This window comes from Diabrotica undecimpunctata, chromosome 7 (genome assembly GCF_040954645.1).
Source record: "Diabrotica undecimpunctata isolate CICGRU chromosome 7, icDiaUnde3, whole genome shotgun sequence".
NCBI classification, from domain to species: Eukaryota; Metazoa; Arthropoda; class Insecta; order Coleoptera; family Chrysomelidae; genus Diabrotica; species Diabrotica undecimpunctata.
Window position 1 is genome coordinate 108,769,898 of NC_092809.1, and position 21,849 is coordinate 108,791,746.

The 21,849-nt window shown below is 35.0% G+C and overlaps 1 protein-coding gene across 4 annotated transcripts in view; it reads right to left on the bottom strand.

The window, feature by feature from the left end:
• metro (membrane palmitoylated protein 7-like protein metro) overlaps positions 1-21,849 on the bottom strand; it is an 87,954-nt gene that overhangs the window by 11,272 nt on the left and 54,833 nt on the right. For 3 of the 4 annotated variants that reach the window (XM_072537959.1, XM_072537958.1, XM_072537957.1), the window contains 3 exons: positions 15,605-15,801; positions 11,121-11,239; positions 7,830-8,114 (listed from right to left, as the gene is read on the bottom strand). In XM_072537959.1, the coding sequence (XP_072394060.1) occupies positions 7,830-8,114; positions 11,121-11,239; positions 15,605-15,801 (601 nt within the window). The remainder of the gene's footprint in view (positions 1-7,829; positions 8,115-11,120; positions 11,240-15,604; positions 15,802-21,849) is intronic. The other variant, XM_072537961.1, reaches the window with a different exon arrangement.

A 21,849-nucleotide genomic window follows, 5' to 3' on the forward strand; every position in this document is an offset into this window, starting at 1 on the left:
CAAGCAATAACATTTAAACTCGTAGCTATTCGTCAACTGCTTAATGACTCAATGTCAAAAATTGCATCTCACAATATTTGGCAAAAATGCAGACATATTAGAGCAGAGAGAAACATTCTAGATGACGTAGTAATGATGATGCTGATGCTATCTAATTCAAAGAAAACGACATATTTACTTGACTATTACCGAGACGTGCAATTTGGACTTGAGACCTTAAGGCTCGCCCATTTGAATTTTATATTGTATTGTAACAATTATATATTAACAATTAAAGGAAAGGATAAATTCAAATACCTGGGGTTTATAATCACGAAAAAGGCAACAACAGAGGAAGAAATTACACAAAGATTAGGACAAACAAGAACAGCAATCCGACAACGTAACTCAGTATGGTGGGATAGACACCTAAATATGAAGACAAAAACGCAGATTTATAAAACATTAGTGCGAAGTATTATGACATATGGGGCTGAAAATTGGATCATAAACAAGAAAAACAGCAGTAAGATAGTAGCAACAGAGATGGAATGCCTGCGAAGATGCTGCAGAGTAACAAGAATGGATAGGAGAAGTAATGACGAAATAAAGCAAAGAACATCAATAGAAACAGACATACTAACATATATAGAACAAAAAAGATTAAAGTGGTATGGACATGTAAGAAGAACTAGCGACAGCAGATGGATAAAGAGAATAACCGAATGGAGCCCCATAGGAAGGAGGAAAAGAGGACGACCCCGAAAATCCTGGAGGAACGAAGTAGACGACGCCATGAGTAAGAGAGGCCTAAACGATGGAGAATGGAACAACAGAGAGAGATGGAAACGGTTGAGCGAGGGAAGGCAGTGAATACTGTAGAATCCCTAAATATATATATATATATATATATATATATATATATATATATATATATATATATTGTATTGTATTCCAAGTTTATCAGAGACAAGAATGTATCGATATTTATAGTGTTTCTGCTTTGAACAGGCCTGTACAAAGACCGCTATAACCTTCTGACATAAAAAAATTGCAATTATACATTTCCAAATCGACTTTAACAAGCAAAAATTTAACTTTCAATAGACAACAAAAGATTATTGAAGTAACACCTTGTAATAACCTTAAGAGAGAGAAAGAGAAAAGCAGTAAAAAAGTACTTAAAAAAGATTTTAACATATTTAAACAAAAATCAACTGTTAAATGAGTGACACACACTGGGGCAGTTTATTACTCTGACAAATATTATTAACTACTATATAAGAATACAAAGAAAAAGAAGAACCACGAAGATTGCAATATCAATGAGACAGGCAACAATTAATTAATTAATTAGCTAATCTTTCAATCACTAGTTTAACATTCAACATAGGATATTTTAATATCAGACATATGCGCTTAACACAAATATGGCGTTCTTTTAGTGCAGGAAACACCTAGTGAGCTGAATTTGGGATAGTCGGTATGAAGCTGATCACTGAAAGACCACATGATAAATATGGACGTGCTGTCCTTCCTCGACCAGGGTTGAACACAACATGCTCTGCTATCAGTGAACTCAACAACATAGAAATTATTACGATCTGCACACCAAGCTTGTCTGTGAGTTCTGTATACAACCTCCCCAGAGAGATTTAATGTTCACTGAACCTGACAATTTTAACTACCATAACACCAAAATCATCCTTAGTGATTTTAATTGACAAAATACTGCAAGGGAATACAGACTGATGACAATGATAGACGGTTGCAGCAATGGACAACTACAACTGATACACGACGGCAAAATTCTGTTCTCTTTTAACAGTACAAAGTGGAAGAGAGGATACAGAATATCCAGCTAAATAGTAACTCAGTGTAAAAAGAATAACGGAGATGCAATTTTCCACATCTAACACAAACCACTCATTTGTGCTACAAGCGCTGTAATAACAGCACAAGAAACGCCATTTAAAACGAGATTTAATTTTAGAAAAGCTTATTGGGAAAAATTTGCGCCGGATCTCCATAACGGCATTACTAATATTCGCCTAACAACAGAAAACTGTGACAAATTTATCAGCAATATTCAACTGTTTTTAGAAGAAGCAATCTGTGATTATTTTAGTGATAATACTCACCGATCTGAGGCAGTATTACTTCTTGCCATCTCAAACAAATGAAGATCCAAATAGTGTAATCTGATAGAAAATATAAACATGACACAGAATAGTAGACCTGCATAAAAACTACTGAATAATCTTAGCCGGGACCCTAGTAAAAGAGCAACCAATTTCACAAACATTACAGAAAAGCAAGAAGCCTCTTAAAAATGATAAAGCACATGGAAAAAGAGGCAAAAAAAGCTTGAAATGGGAGATCACGAAACCAGTCAGCTGACCGAACCTTTCAACGATGCTAAGCCGATAATGAAAAATAATAAGACTCCGGGTATTGACAATATGCACACAGAGCAAATTAAGAAGTTTGGACCAAAAACTCAGCAATGACTCCTCCAGATGAGGAACAGCTGTATTCACATCATGCAAATACCCAAACTTTGCAGACAAGCCAAAGTCGTTGCCTTTGTGTATGATCCTTAATAGAACTTATCCTTAATAGACGAAAAACTAAGAACAAAGTAGCTTTAGACAGGAAAGATCATGTACATCACAAATATTAAATCTTATCCAATATATCGAAGACGGGTACGAAAGACAAGATAAGGCCGGTGTTTGTAGATCTCACAGCTGCTTACTACATCGTAAACCACAGGAGAAGTGAAGAACACAGAAGAACGGTCACGCTCAGGGCAGCATAATGGCAACTACACTGTATAACATTTACACAAACGACGAACCCATGTCAGTGAATGGTAGGACTTTCATATAGACAGACGATACAGCTATTGCACATGCAAAAACTTTTGCCGAAGTGGAGACAACACTAACTGAAGTCTTAACACAATGACAATATAATACAAATCAAACTAACTTAACCCCTTACCGCAAAGTGGGTCATATATGGCACAATACTTAGTTTTATAACTAACAGTTAGAGATCGAATCTTATTTTAAATTATTTATGCATGACATGTCCATATAGAGCACATATTTCGTATAATTGGTAATAAAGCGCCATCTCAATGCAGCAAAGAATTGTGCAATTTGATATTCAATTATCGAAATTTCTACTAAATATTTTTGTACAAAAAAAAAATAGCGACATCAAGGATAGACCTTCAAGAAAGAATTTTTGTAAGTATTTTCACGTATTTCTTTATATTTTGGTATTTGTTGATCAAAAATATGCTTGTGCCATATATGCCACAATACAAACGTCGTGCAAAACTCTCTTTCATATATGGCACCATATGCGTTCTGAACTAGGTATTATTATTATTTTTATTTAAGATAATGGATCAAAACTTTATGGTGAAACTCTTGTGGTAGTGGACATACCAGATAGTAGTGAAGACGAAGGGCTATCAGATGATGATATTTCCCCTATTATATTAGCCCCAGAGTCAGACTAACAAGATGATACAATAGACAATAATACATCAGATTTTTTTATCCCAGAAACCGATATAGAAATCAGTTCGGATAACGAAGATGATATTTCTTTGGACGAATTACGACGTAATCTAATAAACAATAGAAATAAAAATCATCCAACTTCAAAAGAAGGAAATTTTGTAACGTCAGATGATGATATAAGATTTCTCGATTCTACTGATGTGCCACCTGAGTTGCAACAAGCGGATTCCCCTTACGCATTTTTAAAATTTTTTTTTTACAAATGAGATGATCAAAGATATAGTTTATCAAACTATATTATATTCAGTGGAAAAAGACCTCAAAATTCTTTGAAACTTTCTGAAAATGAGCTAGAACAGTTCTTAGGAACCTGTATAGTGCAATTGTCAAACGCTAGAAGTTATTGAAACTCCAGCCTGAATCATCGATTGATCTCAGATGTTATGTCATGCAATAGATGGGAAGAAATAAAACTTTTTTTACATTTTGCGAACAATAAAGATGCGCTATGTCGGTAATCCTGCGGCATGATAAACTTTTTAAAATCCGCTACTAAATAAACTAAGGAATCAGTTACACAAAGTTCCGAAAGAGGAATTTTTAGCCATAGATGAGCAGATAATTTCAACAAAGACTCGTTCGTCCTTAAAACAATATAATCCGCAAAAACCCCACAAATGGGGATACATATAAGGCTTTTGTTCTTAGTTGTGTCAGAGGATTTTCCTACGATTATGAAATTCTTGTATGAAGCCAAACTAATGTTGTACCCGATGGTTTAACTGATTTAGGAGTAAGTTCAAATGTGGTTCTTCGGCTAACACAAACACTACCAAGACTTATAAATCACAAAATATTCTTTGATAATTGGTACAACAGCGTCCATTGCAAATTTATCTAACGAAACAGGGTATGTTATTGTTAAAATACCACAATTCCCGCCTTGATTTTAGAAGTGACATATGTCATATGTCAGATTGTAACTATAGAATAAGTCAGTAGAGTTCACTTGTTTTGTTTTATTATTATGGTATTGTAATCACAGACCATTGTAATGGCCCTTGGCTGTCAACATTATTATTATTAAAAGTATTCAATAAATAGTGAAATATTGTTTGTTTTACTGCTTAGAATCCAGTAATCACTTTAGGTTATGGGCCCCGTTATGTGCCAGTAATGGAATAGTTTGTGATTCGAAAGGTTACAGGAATTTGGATTTTGGAAGTCTGGAAACGTGAACGTGATCAAAACAAAGAGAGCAATGGCGGTCAATCTACAGGTAGCAAATTTTAAACAATTTGATGGTACAGGTTTTTCAAATTGGAAGTTTCGCATGGAATTAATGTTGGAACAAAATTATTTGCTGGAAATTTTACAAGACATAATTGATGACACCCTAAAAAAGAATGATGCTAAAGCAAGGAATCTTATAGTGCAATGCTTAGTGATAATGTGATACAGATTGTAAAAGATAAAAAGACAGCCAGAGATATGTTCAATACTTTAAAAGACACATATTTGCAAAAAGCTTTGTCTGTTCAAGTTGAAATTCAACGTAAATTAAAAAATATGAGGTATGCTAGTGGTAAATTAACTGATTTTATAATGATTCTTGAAAACACAGTGACAGATCTGAAGAATAGTGGTGGAAAAATTGAAGAACCCGAAAATGTTTCACAATTGTTAACTGCTATGCCGGAGTCATATCAAGCAACAGTCCCAGCAATTGACATTATTTTCAGTCAAGATCCAACTAGAATTGATTTTAATATGGTGAAAAATAAACTCATACAGGAAGAATCTCGTCAAGGAAATTCTCATAAAAATAATGAAGAATCCACAGCAGTTTTCTTTGCTAATAAGAATCGATATCACTATGGACGTCAACAGAATTCCCAACAGGTCACACATGGTCCTGGAAATCATAGTAGAGAAGGACGATGGAATGATGGACGACAGTCAAATAGACAATATCCAGTAGGGGGACAAGGACAGGGCAATTTTCGATTTAAATGCTACAAGTGCGGTAAAATTGGACATAAAAGAAATGAGTGCATGGAACGTCGGTCTGATAATAGTGCAAGTGTCGGTCCAAATCAGGTTGAAGAAGAAATTTCATTTCTTACTGAACTAAATGAATTTGAATCGCCACATCCTAATACAGTTTTGTGTGACAAAAGAAAGGAGCTTGTGGAGGTGGATTGTTTATCAAATGTCAGAATTGTCAATCTGAATTTTGACAGAGAAGAAACAATCATTGATAAAAGTGTAAACAAAAACATTGACTTTATAATCGACTCCGGTGCCACAAATCATTTGATAAATGCAGTTTCAGGAAGTTTTTTAACGGAAATTAAAATGTAGCTCATAATATTAGTGTGGCAAAGTAAGGTGTAACCATAAAATCTGAAAAGAGTGGCAATTTAAACTCAATATGAAAGACATTTTACAGTGCAATGAATTGGAATATAATCTGTTAAGTGTAAAGAAAATGGAGCAGGCAGGTCTAACAATTATATTTGAAAATGAAAAAGTACAGGTATACCATACTGCTTCGAATTCAGTAATCACTTCACTTATAAGTTAGAATAAAAATAGAGTGCCAAACAGTAATATGCCAAAAGAGGCTGAATTCAAAAAGAACGGCCGAGGTGCTATGGTAGAGAAAATCGCCACAATTGATGGTACAAAAATATCTGTTGTTATATGGTATGACAACAAATTAGTAAACATTGTATCAACATATGCTGGGAGTATGCCAACAGTTGAAGTTAAACGGTTTTTGAAAAAGGATAAGACACATATAATGGTTCCATGACCCAAAGCTGTAATGATCTACAAGTATGGGGGAGTAGATCTGCTGGATTCAATGTTAGACTATTATAGGATCAAACTCAGATCCAAAAAATGGTACATGAATATATTTTTCCATATTATTGATTTGATAACTGTCAATGCGTGGATTTTTTGGGAAAGAAGTGACAATGAGCATAATAATTTAGCTCTGGCACATTTCAAAATGGCAGTAGCAAAGTGTTTATGCAATGTTAATAAAGCTGGATTTACTACAAAAAGGGGTCGTCCGTGTGGAGCTATGGAAAATTTACAAAACAATAAAAGAAGGGGTCCAGCAACCGATATTCCAATGCAAGATGAACGAACAGATTGATATGGTCATCTTCCATTATGGTGTAGTGAAAGGCAAAGATGCAAATATCCCAATTAGAAAGTAATAAACGTCATTTTTTTATTAATTTTACTTGTTGAATCTTGTTTGCCATATAAGACACACAAAAAAGATAAAAAAAATACAAAAAACTAACCAACTAGGATTTTTTTTATATTTCTACCGTAATGTTTGTAATCATAGATTTTTTTATAAAAAATAAAAAAATCATGCAGTAAGTCGAACTCCAGAAAAATTCAGATGTGCTCCTTCCATTTGCGTAAGAGAGACTTGAAAACCTTGACCACTGCACTTTTCTTAAATACCTCCGACTTACTTTGAATCGCAAGTTTGTATTTAAAGAACATTGTTTGAAACTAAAAGCTAAACTAAAGAAACAATATTCTCCGCAAGCTTGTAACTTAAAAACTCACATTCTTCCACCCTTAGAACGTCGACGCTTGCACTCTGCATTTCTGCTGCTGAATATGCCTTGCTGGTATGGGAAGCATCAGCACAAGCTAGACACGTAGATGTAGCTATCAATACGTCAGCAATAATCATCAGTGGATATTTAAGGCTCCCCATACATAAGTCTACCCTATCGTAGTTATCTTTCCACCTAATATTTGAAGAGAAGTGGCTAGAGATGTGCAACGCAGAAAACAAACTCTAGATTCGCGACATTCACTTCATAATTACCATCGTAAAGCACGAAGACTCACGCTTTTTGGCCAGATCAACACATCTGCAAGAGACACCAGAAAGAACTCTGGTCTAGTAGCCATATTCCTTACCCTGTGTGGAGAATTCTCAATCGTCTACGAGTCGGAGTATCCAAGTGTAAATCCAACATGGATAAATGGGGACTGTTGCCTGCTGATTCCGATACCCTGTCTGAAAGGGGTTCGGTATAAGATTCAGCACTTCTACTTAGTTGTTCTTTGTTGAAAAAACCTTGCACTGAATACGATCTCCTGCACGCCACTGACATGGCCGTACAGACCGTACTTTTCTGGATAGACAAGATTTAATTGTTTGAACTGAACACGTAAAGTAAGGTATGTAGGTATTTAAAGAGAATAAACCACAAAAGTAGTTAATACAGAATTAAATGTTCAAAAAAGAATATTCCAATTACTTACAAGGAGTTGGCGTCCTATATTTCCCGGGATTGGTATCGATGAGTCTTCTTTTCAGTTCGTTTCTTCCAATACCAGGAGCGCCGATTAGGACAATTGGTCTATACATACCAGGCCTCGGATACAATTTAGCCACTTCTTCGTAAGTGGCTATCTGCTCCCGGTCGAAATCATCATTTTCAGCTATATCATATATAATCTTTTTAGTTTTAGGTTTGGATGCACAACGAGGGGATTTCGGGAACTGACTGCAGGTTAGAACAGGCAAAGCTGAAACAGAGCAAAGCCCTACGGCCGCCAAAATGGTAATGGTTAGTTATGTTAATGAATGATTTAGCATGCATGGATAGGATTTAAATTGGCTAAGTGACTGAATGACTTGGATGCAATTTTTTTCTAAGAGATAGGTAGTTAACATATTGATTCCATCACTTATTATTATTAGATTTAGTACTGTAGCAATATTAATAATAATATTAATATTAAAATAATAATATTAAATAATGGTTGTCTGCTGGAAATCTCCAGCAGACAACCAACATAACGTCATCAGAAACCAAATTGACTGCAAACCAAATTGACTGTCTCATCTGCAAACGATACCGAAATTCCATAAAATCAGTAAAATCATACCCCGGAGCTGATGTGAGATCAGATCACAACCCAGTTGTAGGAAGGTTTAGAAGTAATCTAAAAAAGCTTGTGGCTAAAACTAAAGTAGAGAGGATACAAGTATCCCGTTTGAAAGACCCATCAACAAAAGAGCAAGTCACACTAAAAATTAAAGAAGAGCTCACCAAAATAGAAATTATTCCTACTGAAGATGCCAACAGGAAATGGCATATATTAAAAGATGCTCTTATACGCACATGTGAGACAACACCTAAGCTGATCAAGAACAAAAATGAATGGATGACCGATGAGATCCTGGATCTCATGGAAGCAAGAAGATCCTATAAAACCAAAGACAAAAACATGTATAATATTATACACACAGAAATAAGGAAAAAAATCAGAGACGCAAAGGAAAGATGGTATAGTGACAGATGCGAAGAGATTGAACAGCTAGTAGAGAAACATGATAACTTAAACCTTCATAAAAAAATTAGGGAAATAACAGGCACTAATATTAAGAAAAAATCAAACATACTGCTGGATAAAAACGGCAAAATAATTATAGACGTCAGTGAAAGGCTTAAAAGATGGCAGGAATATATTCAAGAGCTATTTAAAGACGAACGGACTGAGATAGTACTAGAGCAGGAAAAGTTCGACAACGGCCCAGACATAACAGAAGATGAGGTATTAGAGGCGATAAAGTGAACAAAGAACAACAAGGCAACAGGTCCTGACGAAATACCTGTAGATATAATACGGTTAATAGAAGAACAACAAATTGGAATATTTGTTGACTTATTCAATACAATATACAGTACAGAAATCATTCCCAGAGATTGGCTGATGTCAACATTCATAACACTACTAAAAAAACCAAATGCAAAAGAATGCCAAGACCACCGGATAATAAGTTTAATGAGTCATACGCTCAAAATATTATACACCGGAGAATACACAACAAACTTGAGCAGTACATAAGTGACACGCAATTTGGATTCAGAAATGCACTGGGAACAAGGGAAGCCCTGTTCGCTGTGAATGTACTTGTGCAAAGGTGCATTGATGTTAATCAGTCAGTATATATGTGTTTCTTGGATTACAACAAAGCCTTCGATAAGGCCAGACATAACCGTCTTATCGAATTACTTGAAAAGAAAACTTAGATATGAGAGACATCAGGATCATTAGCGCTATCTATTATAATCAGATCGCTGTGGTAAAAGAGAACAACGTCTTTTCAAATGAAATACAGATTGAGAGGGGCGTCAGGCAGGGCTGTGTCCTGTCTCCTACTTTGTTTAATTTGTATTCAGAGGAAATAATCCAGGAAGCACTAGAAGAACTAACTATGGGAATAAAAGTAAATGGCCGACCAATAATATCAATAATATACGGCCGATCAATAATATACGGTTTGCCGACGACACTATTTTATTAGCGGAATGTCTTGAGGATTTACAACAAATGGTTGACAGAGTGGTAGAAGTCAGTGAAGAAAACGGACTGTCCCTAAACACAAAAAAGACACAATTTATGGTAATTACAAAAACCAAACAGCGCCAAGAAAACAATACATGGAGAACAAATTAAAAAAGTTGAAAAATATAAATATCTGGGTACAATAATTAACGAAAATAATGAGTACACAGAAGAGATTACGGCAAGAATAGGACAGGCATGAAATTCTTTCAACAAACTGAAAAAAGTACTCTGCAGCAGGGACATTTCAATTTATTTAAAGACTTCTGAGATGCTACATGTTTTCCGTATTATTTTATGGGTTAGAGGCTTGGACTTTAAAGAAAGATGTTTCGGACAGATTGGAAGCCTTCGAGTTATGGGCCTACAGAAGGATATTAAGAATAAGTTGGGTGGATAGAGTCACGAATGTCGAGGTGTTGAGAAGAATGGGAAGAGATATAGAGGTTTTAAATACAATTAAAGTCAGAAAATTGCAATATCTGGGACATGTCATGAGGGGCGAGCGTTATAACTTGTTGCAATTAATAATGCAAGGAAGAATACAGGGTAGAAGGAGTCGCGGAAGAAGACGCATCTCCTGGTTAAATAATTTGAGAGCTTGGTTTAACTGCACTTCTGCTGACCTCTTTAGAGCAGCGGCGTCGAAAGTGCGAATTGCCATGATGGTTGCCAACCTTCTTAGAGGAGATGGCACGTGAAGAAGAAGAAGAATATTAAAATAGTATTGTTTTAAAAACAACACACTCCTCGTCTGATTCGTTTATCTTCGGATGTTCTATTTTGATTACAAATCGTAAATAATGAAAAAGAAAATTATAATACAGTTTTGAGCTGGTTCTTAACATTTTAGGCTTCATAGTTTAAGCCTCTACTTAAATTATTTAAATTAGAATTTGTTGACAAAATTATATGATATGTTTACTTAATTGTACAAGAGCAAGTATGTACTTGTTATCAAACTTGCTCTTCCAAGCAGTGTCACTTAGTAAAGCGGTGTAAATTGTGGTAATTACCAGCAACTATAATTGTAAGTTTTTTAAAACAGTTTACAAAAAATACCAGATACCTTTTTCTAACATGCAAAAATAAATCATACAGATATGACTATGGCTGTGAGATGATTTCTAAGAAGCGTTTAAAGCAAAGCAGAGGGTACAGGTATTTATTAACACCTGAAATAATTCGCTTACTTACCATCTTCACCATTTTTATTCGTTTGTGTCCTGTCATGTATGATTCGCCTTTCTTGAAGAGCTCTGCTTGGAATCAGTCCAGCTCTCATATTTCTATCACCCTCTTTCCTTGCTTGCCACCTTAAAATAATAGATAATATTATACTTCAGTACGGAAAATATTTTAAGAGTAACAGAAATTCAAATGTTATATCTTGCAAGAGAGCAGAGCTTGTCACTCAACCGAGCATCATTTGAAGAGAACAGTTCTCTGTCACCAGTTTGGATCCTTCCTAGCACACTTTTTGATATACTGAAAATGACGTAATGCATACATGAATCTGAAGCCCTGAAATTAGTGCATCCAAGCGGTTGGATGGCATCAGATTGTAACTTCCGATACTTTACATCTTGTTAAAATTTTGTTATCTTATTCAATTTTAAATCACCCCGTACATAATTAAGTTCCTGTAAATATTTTTTAAAGATAATCTGTCAAAGAAAGCGCCAAAAAATATCCCGTTATTGACTATACCAGTGGTCGCCAACCTGTCGATCGCGAGCTACCGGTAGCTCGCGGAGGCAATTCTGGTAGCTCTCACAACGATTTTAATTTAAAAAATACAAACTGCAAAAATCAGAAAAGCTTCCGAAAATTCCACAAAAAAATCTAATTGTCATAATATTAAACATAAACAGCGGCAAGAGTGGTGTTCGAGAACGATCTGGATTGCTTTGAACGGGATAAATACGCACGGCGCGGCGACATTGCGCTTAGTTTAAAACTGAACGCGTAACCAACGTCCAGCGGTTGTGTTAGTAGAGAACAACAAAAATAATATTATGGCAAGCAGTTGTAAGAAGGTAAAGACATACCACTTTCGTTCGGAATGGGAAGAACAATACTTTTTTACAGAAGTTAAAGGTAAAAATGTGTGTTTGTTATATAATACTTCGGTCTCCGTTGCTAAAAAAGGAAATATTGAGAGACATCATAAAACTGTACATTCTAATTTTGAAAAATCATTCCCACTACATTCTGCGCCAGAAAGGAGAAACTGAAACAGTTAAAAAACTGTTAATTGGACCATAATCAATATTTTTAAGAACAGGCGACAAAAATAAGGCTGCAACTGAAGTATCGTACCGTGTGTCCCAGATAATTGCACAAAAAAAGACACCTTATGAAGACGGGGAAATGATAAAACAGGCGTTATTTGCCAATTTTAGAAATAAAGACGAGATAGTTTCAGCTATAAAATCTATGCAACTTTCTGCTAATACAGTGATGAGACGTGTAGAAGTAATGAGCAATGATATTTTTTTACAGTTAAGAACTGACTTAGATAACTGTGTTTATTTTTCACTTCAACTGGATGAATCAACAGATGTCGTTGACACTGTCCAGATGGCCGTGTTCGTCAGGATGGTTTTTAGTGATTTTACGATTAAAGAAGATCTTTTAAAGTTCATTCCACTGAAAGGTCACACTACTGGACAGGAGTTGTTTCTCATTTAAAAAATATTATTTCTTCCGAGAAAATTCCAATATCGAAAATGATAGTATCCAGCTATGGTGGGTTGTGATAAGGGTCTGGTGGCGTTATGTCGTAAAGATGAAACTTTTCCGCAATTTCTCTGTTACCACTGCATTATCCATCAGCAAGCATTATGTGGAAATTTCCTGAAACTAAACAACGTTATGAAACTGGTGGTAAAAATTGTGAACAAGATTAGAGCTCAAGCGTTACAAAGAAGATTATTCAGAACCTTGGCCGATGAAGTTGACTGTCACTATGGGGACCTAATCCTTCACTCTGAAGTCCAATGGTTAAGTAGAGGACGGGTGCTGAAACGTTTTAATGATGTCCTTTTTGGCATAGTTCAATTTTTCAAACAACGCGATGAACCAACTCCGGAACTAGAAAATTCAATCTGGCTTAGAGATTTTGGTTTTCTCGTGGACATTACAGAGAAATTAAACGAACTTAAGTTGCAGCTTCAGGGGAGAGACAAAGAACTAGCGGAAATGATTTCTGATATAAAACCATTTATCAAAAAGCTGGAGTTTTGGGAACAAAACCTAATTAACAGCGATTCCAAGCATTTTCCTATTCTTTCAGAAAAAATATCTCAAAATCCATTAGAACCCTATGACAACAAAAATATCATGTAGAAGTAGAAATAATTTCTACCCTGAAGAGTAACTTTAAAAATCGTTTTAAGGATTTCAATGAAATGGCTTTAGTAGCGCAGTTTGTTGTTTCACCCTTTATGGAAATTGAGCAGCTTGCAGTTTGCAGCTTGTGTTATGCAGAACTTTGGCGAAGACATCGCTGCAACAGAAATGGAAGTCATTGAGTTTCAAAATGATTTAGCCTTAAAATCATTAGTCTCAAGTACTGAATGTATCTGGCCTATGACAAATATTCAGTTCTATGCCGTGTTGCCTTGAAAGTGAAAGCATTATTCAGTTCAACCTATTTGTTTGAATCTTCTTTTTCCAATATGAAGTTTATTAAGAACAAATATCGCAATCGACTTACAGATGAACATTTGGATAATTGTATTCGAATGGCTGCATCAAATTATACTGCAAACATTAAAAAAATTATCGATGAGTCTGAGTGTCAGCATTATCATTGAACGTGCTTTTTTATTTTTCAATGTTTATGTTTATGATAGTGCGTTACTTTTTTGTTGTTATTATTAACTATTTTTAAATCATACGTGACATGCCGTTGTGGCTGGATAAAAGTTTGTGTTTATTTTTCAAATACCTTCGTTTGATAGGTAGGAATGTAGCTATGTAACAAGTACGTACTAGTAATATTAGTTATTTTGTTATTAGTTTATTATTAGTACCTATGTATTATGTATTACCAGTTAAACAGTAAAATAAATACATATAATGATAGATTAACTGTGGATTATTTCATTTACGTTGCGTTACGTGGCTTCCGTGTGGGTAGCTCGCTGTTTATTCCAAAATTAACAAAGTAGCTCAACACATTGAAGAGGTTGGCGACCACTGGACTATACTAACGTTTCCGTCTATTTTGGACCACACACAAAGAAACGGAATCCAATTTTGAATATTTTTTTTATAAAAAGGAATTTTTTCTGTGATTTAAATTCATTTTCCGCTAAGCCAGTATGTAGTGAAGTTCGACTTGTGTCTTCAAGACCCCTGACAGAAGGCAAGATATTTTTTTGTATTCCTTTATATTTTTATCTTTTGTTATTCCACCTACTTGACTTTGTTTTTTCTCATTGAATTGGGGACCAATGTGAGTTCGAGTAAATTCCAATTTCCGAATATAATTCAATGTTGGTTCAATGTTCAAACGTAATTCCAATGCCCAAACATAATTCCTAAGTCAGTCAGTGAGTCAATCCAAAGTTTTCCCGCAGCTGAGCATGAAGCCTCCCTCAGAATTTGACTACACTATTAATCTTTCTGAGTACTTTTGCCTTAGATGCATTTGTCAGCCAAATAAAGTGGTGGCACTTTCAAGTTAAAAAAGTTACACAATAATATGAGAATGATAGACATTTTTTTTTAAATTGCCTATTATATGTGTTAATAATTAAATCAGGAATTTTAGACTCAAATGTCAAAAAGCATGTTTAATTGAAATGAATTAACAAAATAATAAACTTTTCAAACATTATTTTAAACATATATTATTTAATTTTTTGTTGTATTTGCACACGGTAATCAATTGCAAAGAAGAAGTAGATTAGTTCTCATGTTTCATAATAAATTCAATGGTCTTGATATATTTGATGTTATATCTCATATATTTTAATTGAATATTCTGAATAGTTATGACGCTTGATATAATTATAATATCTAACTACTAAATTCGATATAATATTTAAGTACTCTATTTGGAATATTTGATATGATATATGTCTATTTTATTTGATCAGGTTGCCTGATTATTCTATTCTATTGTGTAACGGTGTCCTAAGATTAATTCTTCATAATCTAGATCACTAGGTTTGGTACAAGGTCATAAACTAATCTGACGATAGGAAAATTCTCTTAATCCTAGATAACTCACAGTTATCTTTGGAAGTAGTTAAGTATTGAAGTAATGGGTTTGTTTTATTGATATTGCCACCTCCTACACCAAATAAATTACAGCCACTCGGCACAACAGTTTCTAGTCCTTCCAAGACGTTTTATCACAATGCGCTGAACTCTTGGTTAATTCGTCATCCTGGTTAGACCATTTTAATATACAATTTGCCATTATTAGGATTACAAATATGGGAAAGTGCTGCCACTCAATTCGTAAAGGAAAAGTTGCATTTGATAGACACATCTTCAAAGAACAGAACTTTTTCTTCACATTTGAGTGACAGGTCCTCTCTGCCTCATTCTGAAGAAAATAATGCTGTAGATACACCAATGGAAATTATCGACACCAGATTTAGATGAACCATCAACTAATTTTGGTATATTTAAAACATATATTAACATAAGTAATTTCTTACCAATAAGCGTCATCTTGTGAAACTATATGTAAAACATCTCCTTTAACAAAATCTAAACCCGCTTCCTTACATGGAATGTATGGATCCACTGAAGAATCATAATTAAAATGAGCTCGAACTCGAACCTTACTTTCTCTAGCTCCAGATTTTGAGTCGGCCGGCACCAATTTAAAAGTTATTGTCCCTTCAGAGTTTTGCTAAAACAAAAGTAAATTTCAAAACAAGATTTGAAATGGACTAAACAACTAAGTCGCTACAGAGTTATATACTGTGTCACGAATAATAATAAAAAAAGACAGATAAAATAATATATAAGTTTCTATCGATACATCATCATCTTTGGCTCGACAATCCTGTGTGGATCTTGGCCTGCTCTAAGGTTCGTCGCCATTCTGTTCGGTTTCTGGTGCCATCTTCTGATTTTTAATATCCGTAAGTCGGTTTCAACTCCATCTAACCACCTAATTCGCGGTCGGCCTTTGATTCTTCTTCCTACAGGTGTTCCTGTGGTTAGCTTTTTAGCAATCGTATTTTCTGGCATTCGTATTCTGTGTCCAGCCCATCTAAGTCGCTGTGTTTTAATGAACGTTGTGACATCTGGTTCATCAAAGAGATGATACAATTCAAAATTATATCTTCTGCGCCACTGCCCTTGGTCGTTTATAGCTCCAAATATTTTGCGGAGTATTTTACGCTCAAATATTCCCAAAAGTCTTTCATCTTTCTGCGTTAGAGTCCATGTTTCTGCTCCATATGTGAGGACCGGCCTCAGCAATGTTTTGTATATAATAATTTTAGTTCTTCTTTGAATGTTTCTTGAGTGAAAATGCTTTTGGAGTCCATAGTATGCCCTATTTGTAAGATTTATTCGTCTTTTGATTTCTTCGCTTGTTTTATTGGTAGCAGTCAATAGCGACCCAAGGTATGTAAAGTTGTCAACTCGTCCAAAGGTATGACTTCCAAAGACTGTTTCTCGTTCCTCATTTACTATCGTATCCTTTGTAACCAACATGTACTTGGTTTTGTCTTCGTTGATGACTAGACCGACCTGTTTCGCCGCTGTTTCCAATTCTAGGAGATATTGTTCAACATCTCGCTTGCTACGCCCTATTATGTCAATGTCATCAGCATATGCTAAGACTTGTATCGATCTATTGTAAATAGTAGCGCCATCCCTAATTCGTGTATCTTGGACTGCCTTTTCTAAGGCAATATTAAATAGGAGGCAAGCCAGAGCATCCCCTTGTCTAAGTCTATCCTTTATCTCAAAGAATCTAGAATTCTCTCCCTGTATTCTAACAGTGGCTTCTAACGTTAGTCGGATAAGTTTCTCTGGTATACCAAACTCATGCATTGATTGGTATGGCACTGTTCTCTTGACACTATCGTATGCGGCCTTGAAGTCGACGAATAGGTGATGGGTTTCAATATTGAATTCTAATGTTTTCTCGAGAATCTGTCTTATTGAATGAATCTGGTCAATTGTTGATTTTTCTGGAGTAAATCCAGCTTGATATCTACCAATTTCTATCAATACACCGTTTATAAAAATAATACCAAGAATCTTACAAAGAAGTTGTAACTTCTATTGGTAATTGGTATATTTGCAAAATTATTAAAATAATAAAATCATTCGAAACGATTACAACTTTCAAAACGTTTTCGGTCTTATCAGACCATCATCAGTGTAATTTGAGAGTTAGTAATTCCACTTTAATAAGATAATAAGAGAAATAAACCCTTAAGGTATTTAATAATTCGTAATAGAGTTTAAATTTAAGCATTTACTTGCGTTTCTTACTAAATAATAGTAATAATAGTCCCACAACAACCTGCTAGTTGGTCGACGACACGTAGTGATTTTCAAGATTACTCTGTAAAAAATAATTATTTCGCAAAGAAATTCAGTAGTGTTTGTAAAAAAATTGTGTAAAAAGTGCAGTTACAGCGAATAATTACTATGAGTACCATTTCACAATTTATTAATATAAAACCAACTGCTAATTACATACAAGAAGAGATGGACCATGCCGTCCACCTCTTTTTGTTCGAACTGTTCGAAAACCATAGCGACAGCTCTGACCGCAAAGGCGCAAACTCCAGTGCGACGGATGTTAAGCGACAAATACGCATCACATTTGTGAATTGAGTATCTTTTGTAACTCTTGCAGCTCCAATATGTCTAATATTTCGGAAATAGAAGATCTTCTGATAGACTTTAAAATAGAAATTCGTACGAAAATTGATGATTTTGATAATAAAATAACTGAGTTAAACAATAAGCTCAGCCAGATTGATTTATTTAGGTCTACAGAATTCACGGATAATATTGCTAATGAAGCTGTAGATCGCATAACACATGCTAAAAATATTCTAATTAGAGGCGTAATAGACTATTCCTCTGGGAATGCATAATGCAGAAAAGATGACGACGCGAAAAAGGTTAAGCTTGTTTTGTAAACTGTTGGCTGTCAGGAAAAGCAAATCACCTTCTACAGAGTCGGCAAAGCGAACCAACGATTTCCCCGAATGATAAAGGTAGTAATGGGTTCGGAATACCACGTTAAAGATATTCTGAGAAATAAATCAAAACTTCTGGAGAACAAAGCCACGGAAAATTTTTCAATAATTGACAAGACGCCCATCCAACAAGTACGATTAAAAGAACTCCGAAGTGAACTAGAAACTCGCAAAAATAACAGTGAACATGATTTAACTACTAAATACATTAATGGCACTCCCAGAATCACGAAATTTCGTTTATAAATTTTTCTAACGACAAATGTAATGACTAGCTTATAATTATACACTAATTTAGATTCACTTTCCGCTAAGTTTGACGAATTATTATGCACAGTGCAACTTCTTAAACCGGATATTATGCCGAATCTTGGCTTAAACCCTAAATTTCTGACTCTTCTGTTAACATAAATGGATATACAATATACCATACGATCATACGTTCCTCCTTGACGTCTAAAGTTTCCATTCCTCTACTTCAAAAACCCAACCAGACTTTATGCATTCTGACAAATAATCTTCCAAAACTCTCTCTTTAGCATTTTCACAGGTTTTTACTAAAGAATCGAATGATGGCTATCTTCTTCTTTAGGTACCGTCTCCTCTAAGGAGGTTGGTAATCATCACAGCTATTTTCACTTTTGAGATTGCAGCTCTGAACAAGTCGACGGAACTGCAATTATACCACTTTCTGAGATTGTTGAGCCAGGAGATGCGTCTTCTTCCAATACTTCGTTTTCCATGCATTACGGTTTATAGCAACACATATTTATCCCCTCTCATAAGGTGGCCGAGATATTGTAACTTTCTTATCTTAATCGTATTCATGATTTCCATTTTCTTTGTCATATTTCTGAGGTCCTCAACATTTGTTATTCGGTCTACCCAACTTATTTTTAATATTCTTCGGTAGGTCCACATCTCGAATGCTTTAAGTCGACCGCTCACCTCTTTCTTTAAGGTCCAGGCCTCCACCCCATACAGCAGCAGCGAAAACACATATGAACGTAATATTCTTATTTTTAGTTGCAAACTAAGGTTTCTACTACATAATACTTTTCTCATCCTATTAAATGTTGCTCTAACTTGTCCAATTCTCATTTTTATTTCTTCTGTATACTCGTTATTTTCATTAATAATTGTACCAAGATATCTGTATTTTTTTACTTTCTTTTTCTATTGGAACCCCTCTTATGTTTAAAATGTCTTGTTGTTGTGTTTTGGAAATTGTCATAAATTTTGTTTTATTAGCATTAAGCGCTAGGCTGCTTTCCTCACTAGCATAAAAGTGTCTGTAGATCTTGTATATTTTCTGCAATTAGTATAGTACCATCGGCATATCTGATATTGTTGATGTGTCTACCCTTGACTTTTATTCCAATTGTTACATTTTCGAGTGATTTTTTAATTATTTCTTCCGAATATAGATTGAACAATAAGGGGGAGAGTATGCAACTTTGCCTTACGCGTCTTTTTATCTCTACTTCATCCGAAAGTTCTTTGCCTACTCTGACTTTTGCTGTTTGGTTAAAGTAGAGATGAGTTATTATTCTTAAGTCTTTTTTGTCAATGTGTTTATCTTTAAGTAACTGTATAAGACGGTTGTGTCTGACCTTATCGAACGCCTTATTGTAATCAATAAAACAAACATATAGCGGTTGGTTTACATCCATACATCTTTGCATGAGGACGTTAAATCCAAATAATGCCTCTCGTGTACCCATGGCATTCCTAAATCCAAATTGGGTTTCAGTGATGTCTTGTTCCACTTTTCTGAAAATTCTTAAATTAGACTAATTATACGGTGGTCATTACATTCCCTTGCATTAGGTTTTTTTGGTAATGTAATAAATGTTGATTTGAGCCAATCTCTCGGAATAATACCCGTATTATATATAGTATTATATAAGTCTACTAATACATTGATCTGATCTTCTGATATTAATTTAATTATTTAAGTTGGAATTGTGTCAGGCCCCGCAGTTTTATTAGATTTTGCCAGATTTATTGCATGTATTATTTCATCCTTAGTTATATTTGGACCTATATCATGTTCCTCGCAATCGTTCATGCTATCTTGTTATGTCCTGTCGTCCTCAAACAATTCTTGGACTAATTTTCTCCATCTGTTTAGTTTGTCTTTGATGGCTATCTACCTGCTATTAACTGTAATCGTATCGGCGCATCCTTACAGCAAGTTGAATTCACAGTGGATCATGTTAAACAATCATGTTAGACACGGTTGCAATACCCTTACCTTTAATTATGCAAACTTTTTTTATCTAGAACTCCTTATCCCCTAGTTGGAAATTAGCATCCGTCACCCCTATTTTTAAAAAAGGTAACAAACTCGACCCCAACAATTATCGTCCGATTAGCTTGCTGCCAGTAGTTGGCAAAGTTATGGAAGCCATTATTTCCGAGGAGATAACCAAATCCCTTCTCCAGGAACAGGTTATTCTAACACAACAACACGGATTTGTCTCTGGTCGCTCTACTCTAACCAATCTCCTGCATTGTGTTAAGGACTGGACGTCATCCCTTAACAGTTGGCAGCCGGTCGACGTTGTTTATCTAGATTTCTCTAAAACCTTTGAACGTATACCTAAGCGCAGACTTCTACATAAGCGAGAACATTTCGGAGTTCGAGGTACTTTACTTCGTTGGATAGATGATTTAGTTGGATAGATTTAGAAGTTAAAGTTGGCCAATCTTTCTCACAGGTCAAGTTAGTGGAAAGTGGAGTGCCTCAGGGCTCTGTCCTTGGACCTCTGCTTTTTACGGTTTATACCAGCGATGTTTCTTATTATGTCTCAACGAAAGTATCGTTCTACGCTGATGACACAAAAATATATGCAAATCCAATCACAAATCAGCTAACCCTCCAAATTGGTAAAAATAACCCACTTGTACCGCACTTTGTTAACGGGCAGCCATTATATTCTGTATATTCGTATAACGACCTTGGTGTTATCGTAAACAGCAGCCTAACTTGGTCCGACCATATTACCTCTATTTGTAAACGTGCGAACTCCAGACTGTATCTTATTCGGAGGTGTTTTTCGAGAGTTTCAATGCAATCATTCTGTAAACTTTACACACTTTACGTAAGACCCATACTTGAATACGCTGGACCAACGTGGTATCCTGATTTGGTTCGAGATAAGACTTTATTGGAAAACGTTCAAAGAAAAGCCACTCGAATTCCTTTGGGACCGATAAGACCTTCGTATGCAGAAAGATTTAGTATGGCTAACCCAAATTCTTTTGAACTTCGCCGACAACGTGGGGACTTAATTACAACATTTAAAATATTAAAATTCAATTTTGGAAAACTCGATGAAATGTTTGTCACCGTCCCAAGGCGGTGGGAGCCCAACATCACATGACGATCCTGCCTTTTGAATAAGGATCTTCTGATCCAAAAATAAAAGGAATAAATAAAAAACTGGAAATGTAAACGAAAAATTGAGGTATAGCATCCATCCCCATACTACTATTTTAAAAATTTTACAAATATACCAATTACAATAGAAAATTTTAGTTGATCATAAGTTTTTTTAACTATGGTGTACAGTCAACCACTGGGAATTATCCCTTTATAAGCTAATAACAAGAATATTAACAAAAATTTAATTTCCAAAAAGATCTCTAGAAAAAATCGTAATATACAACATGTTACTCATATTGTCTTTTGCAGATTGAGATTAAGAGTTCCATGAAAG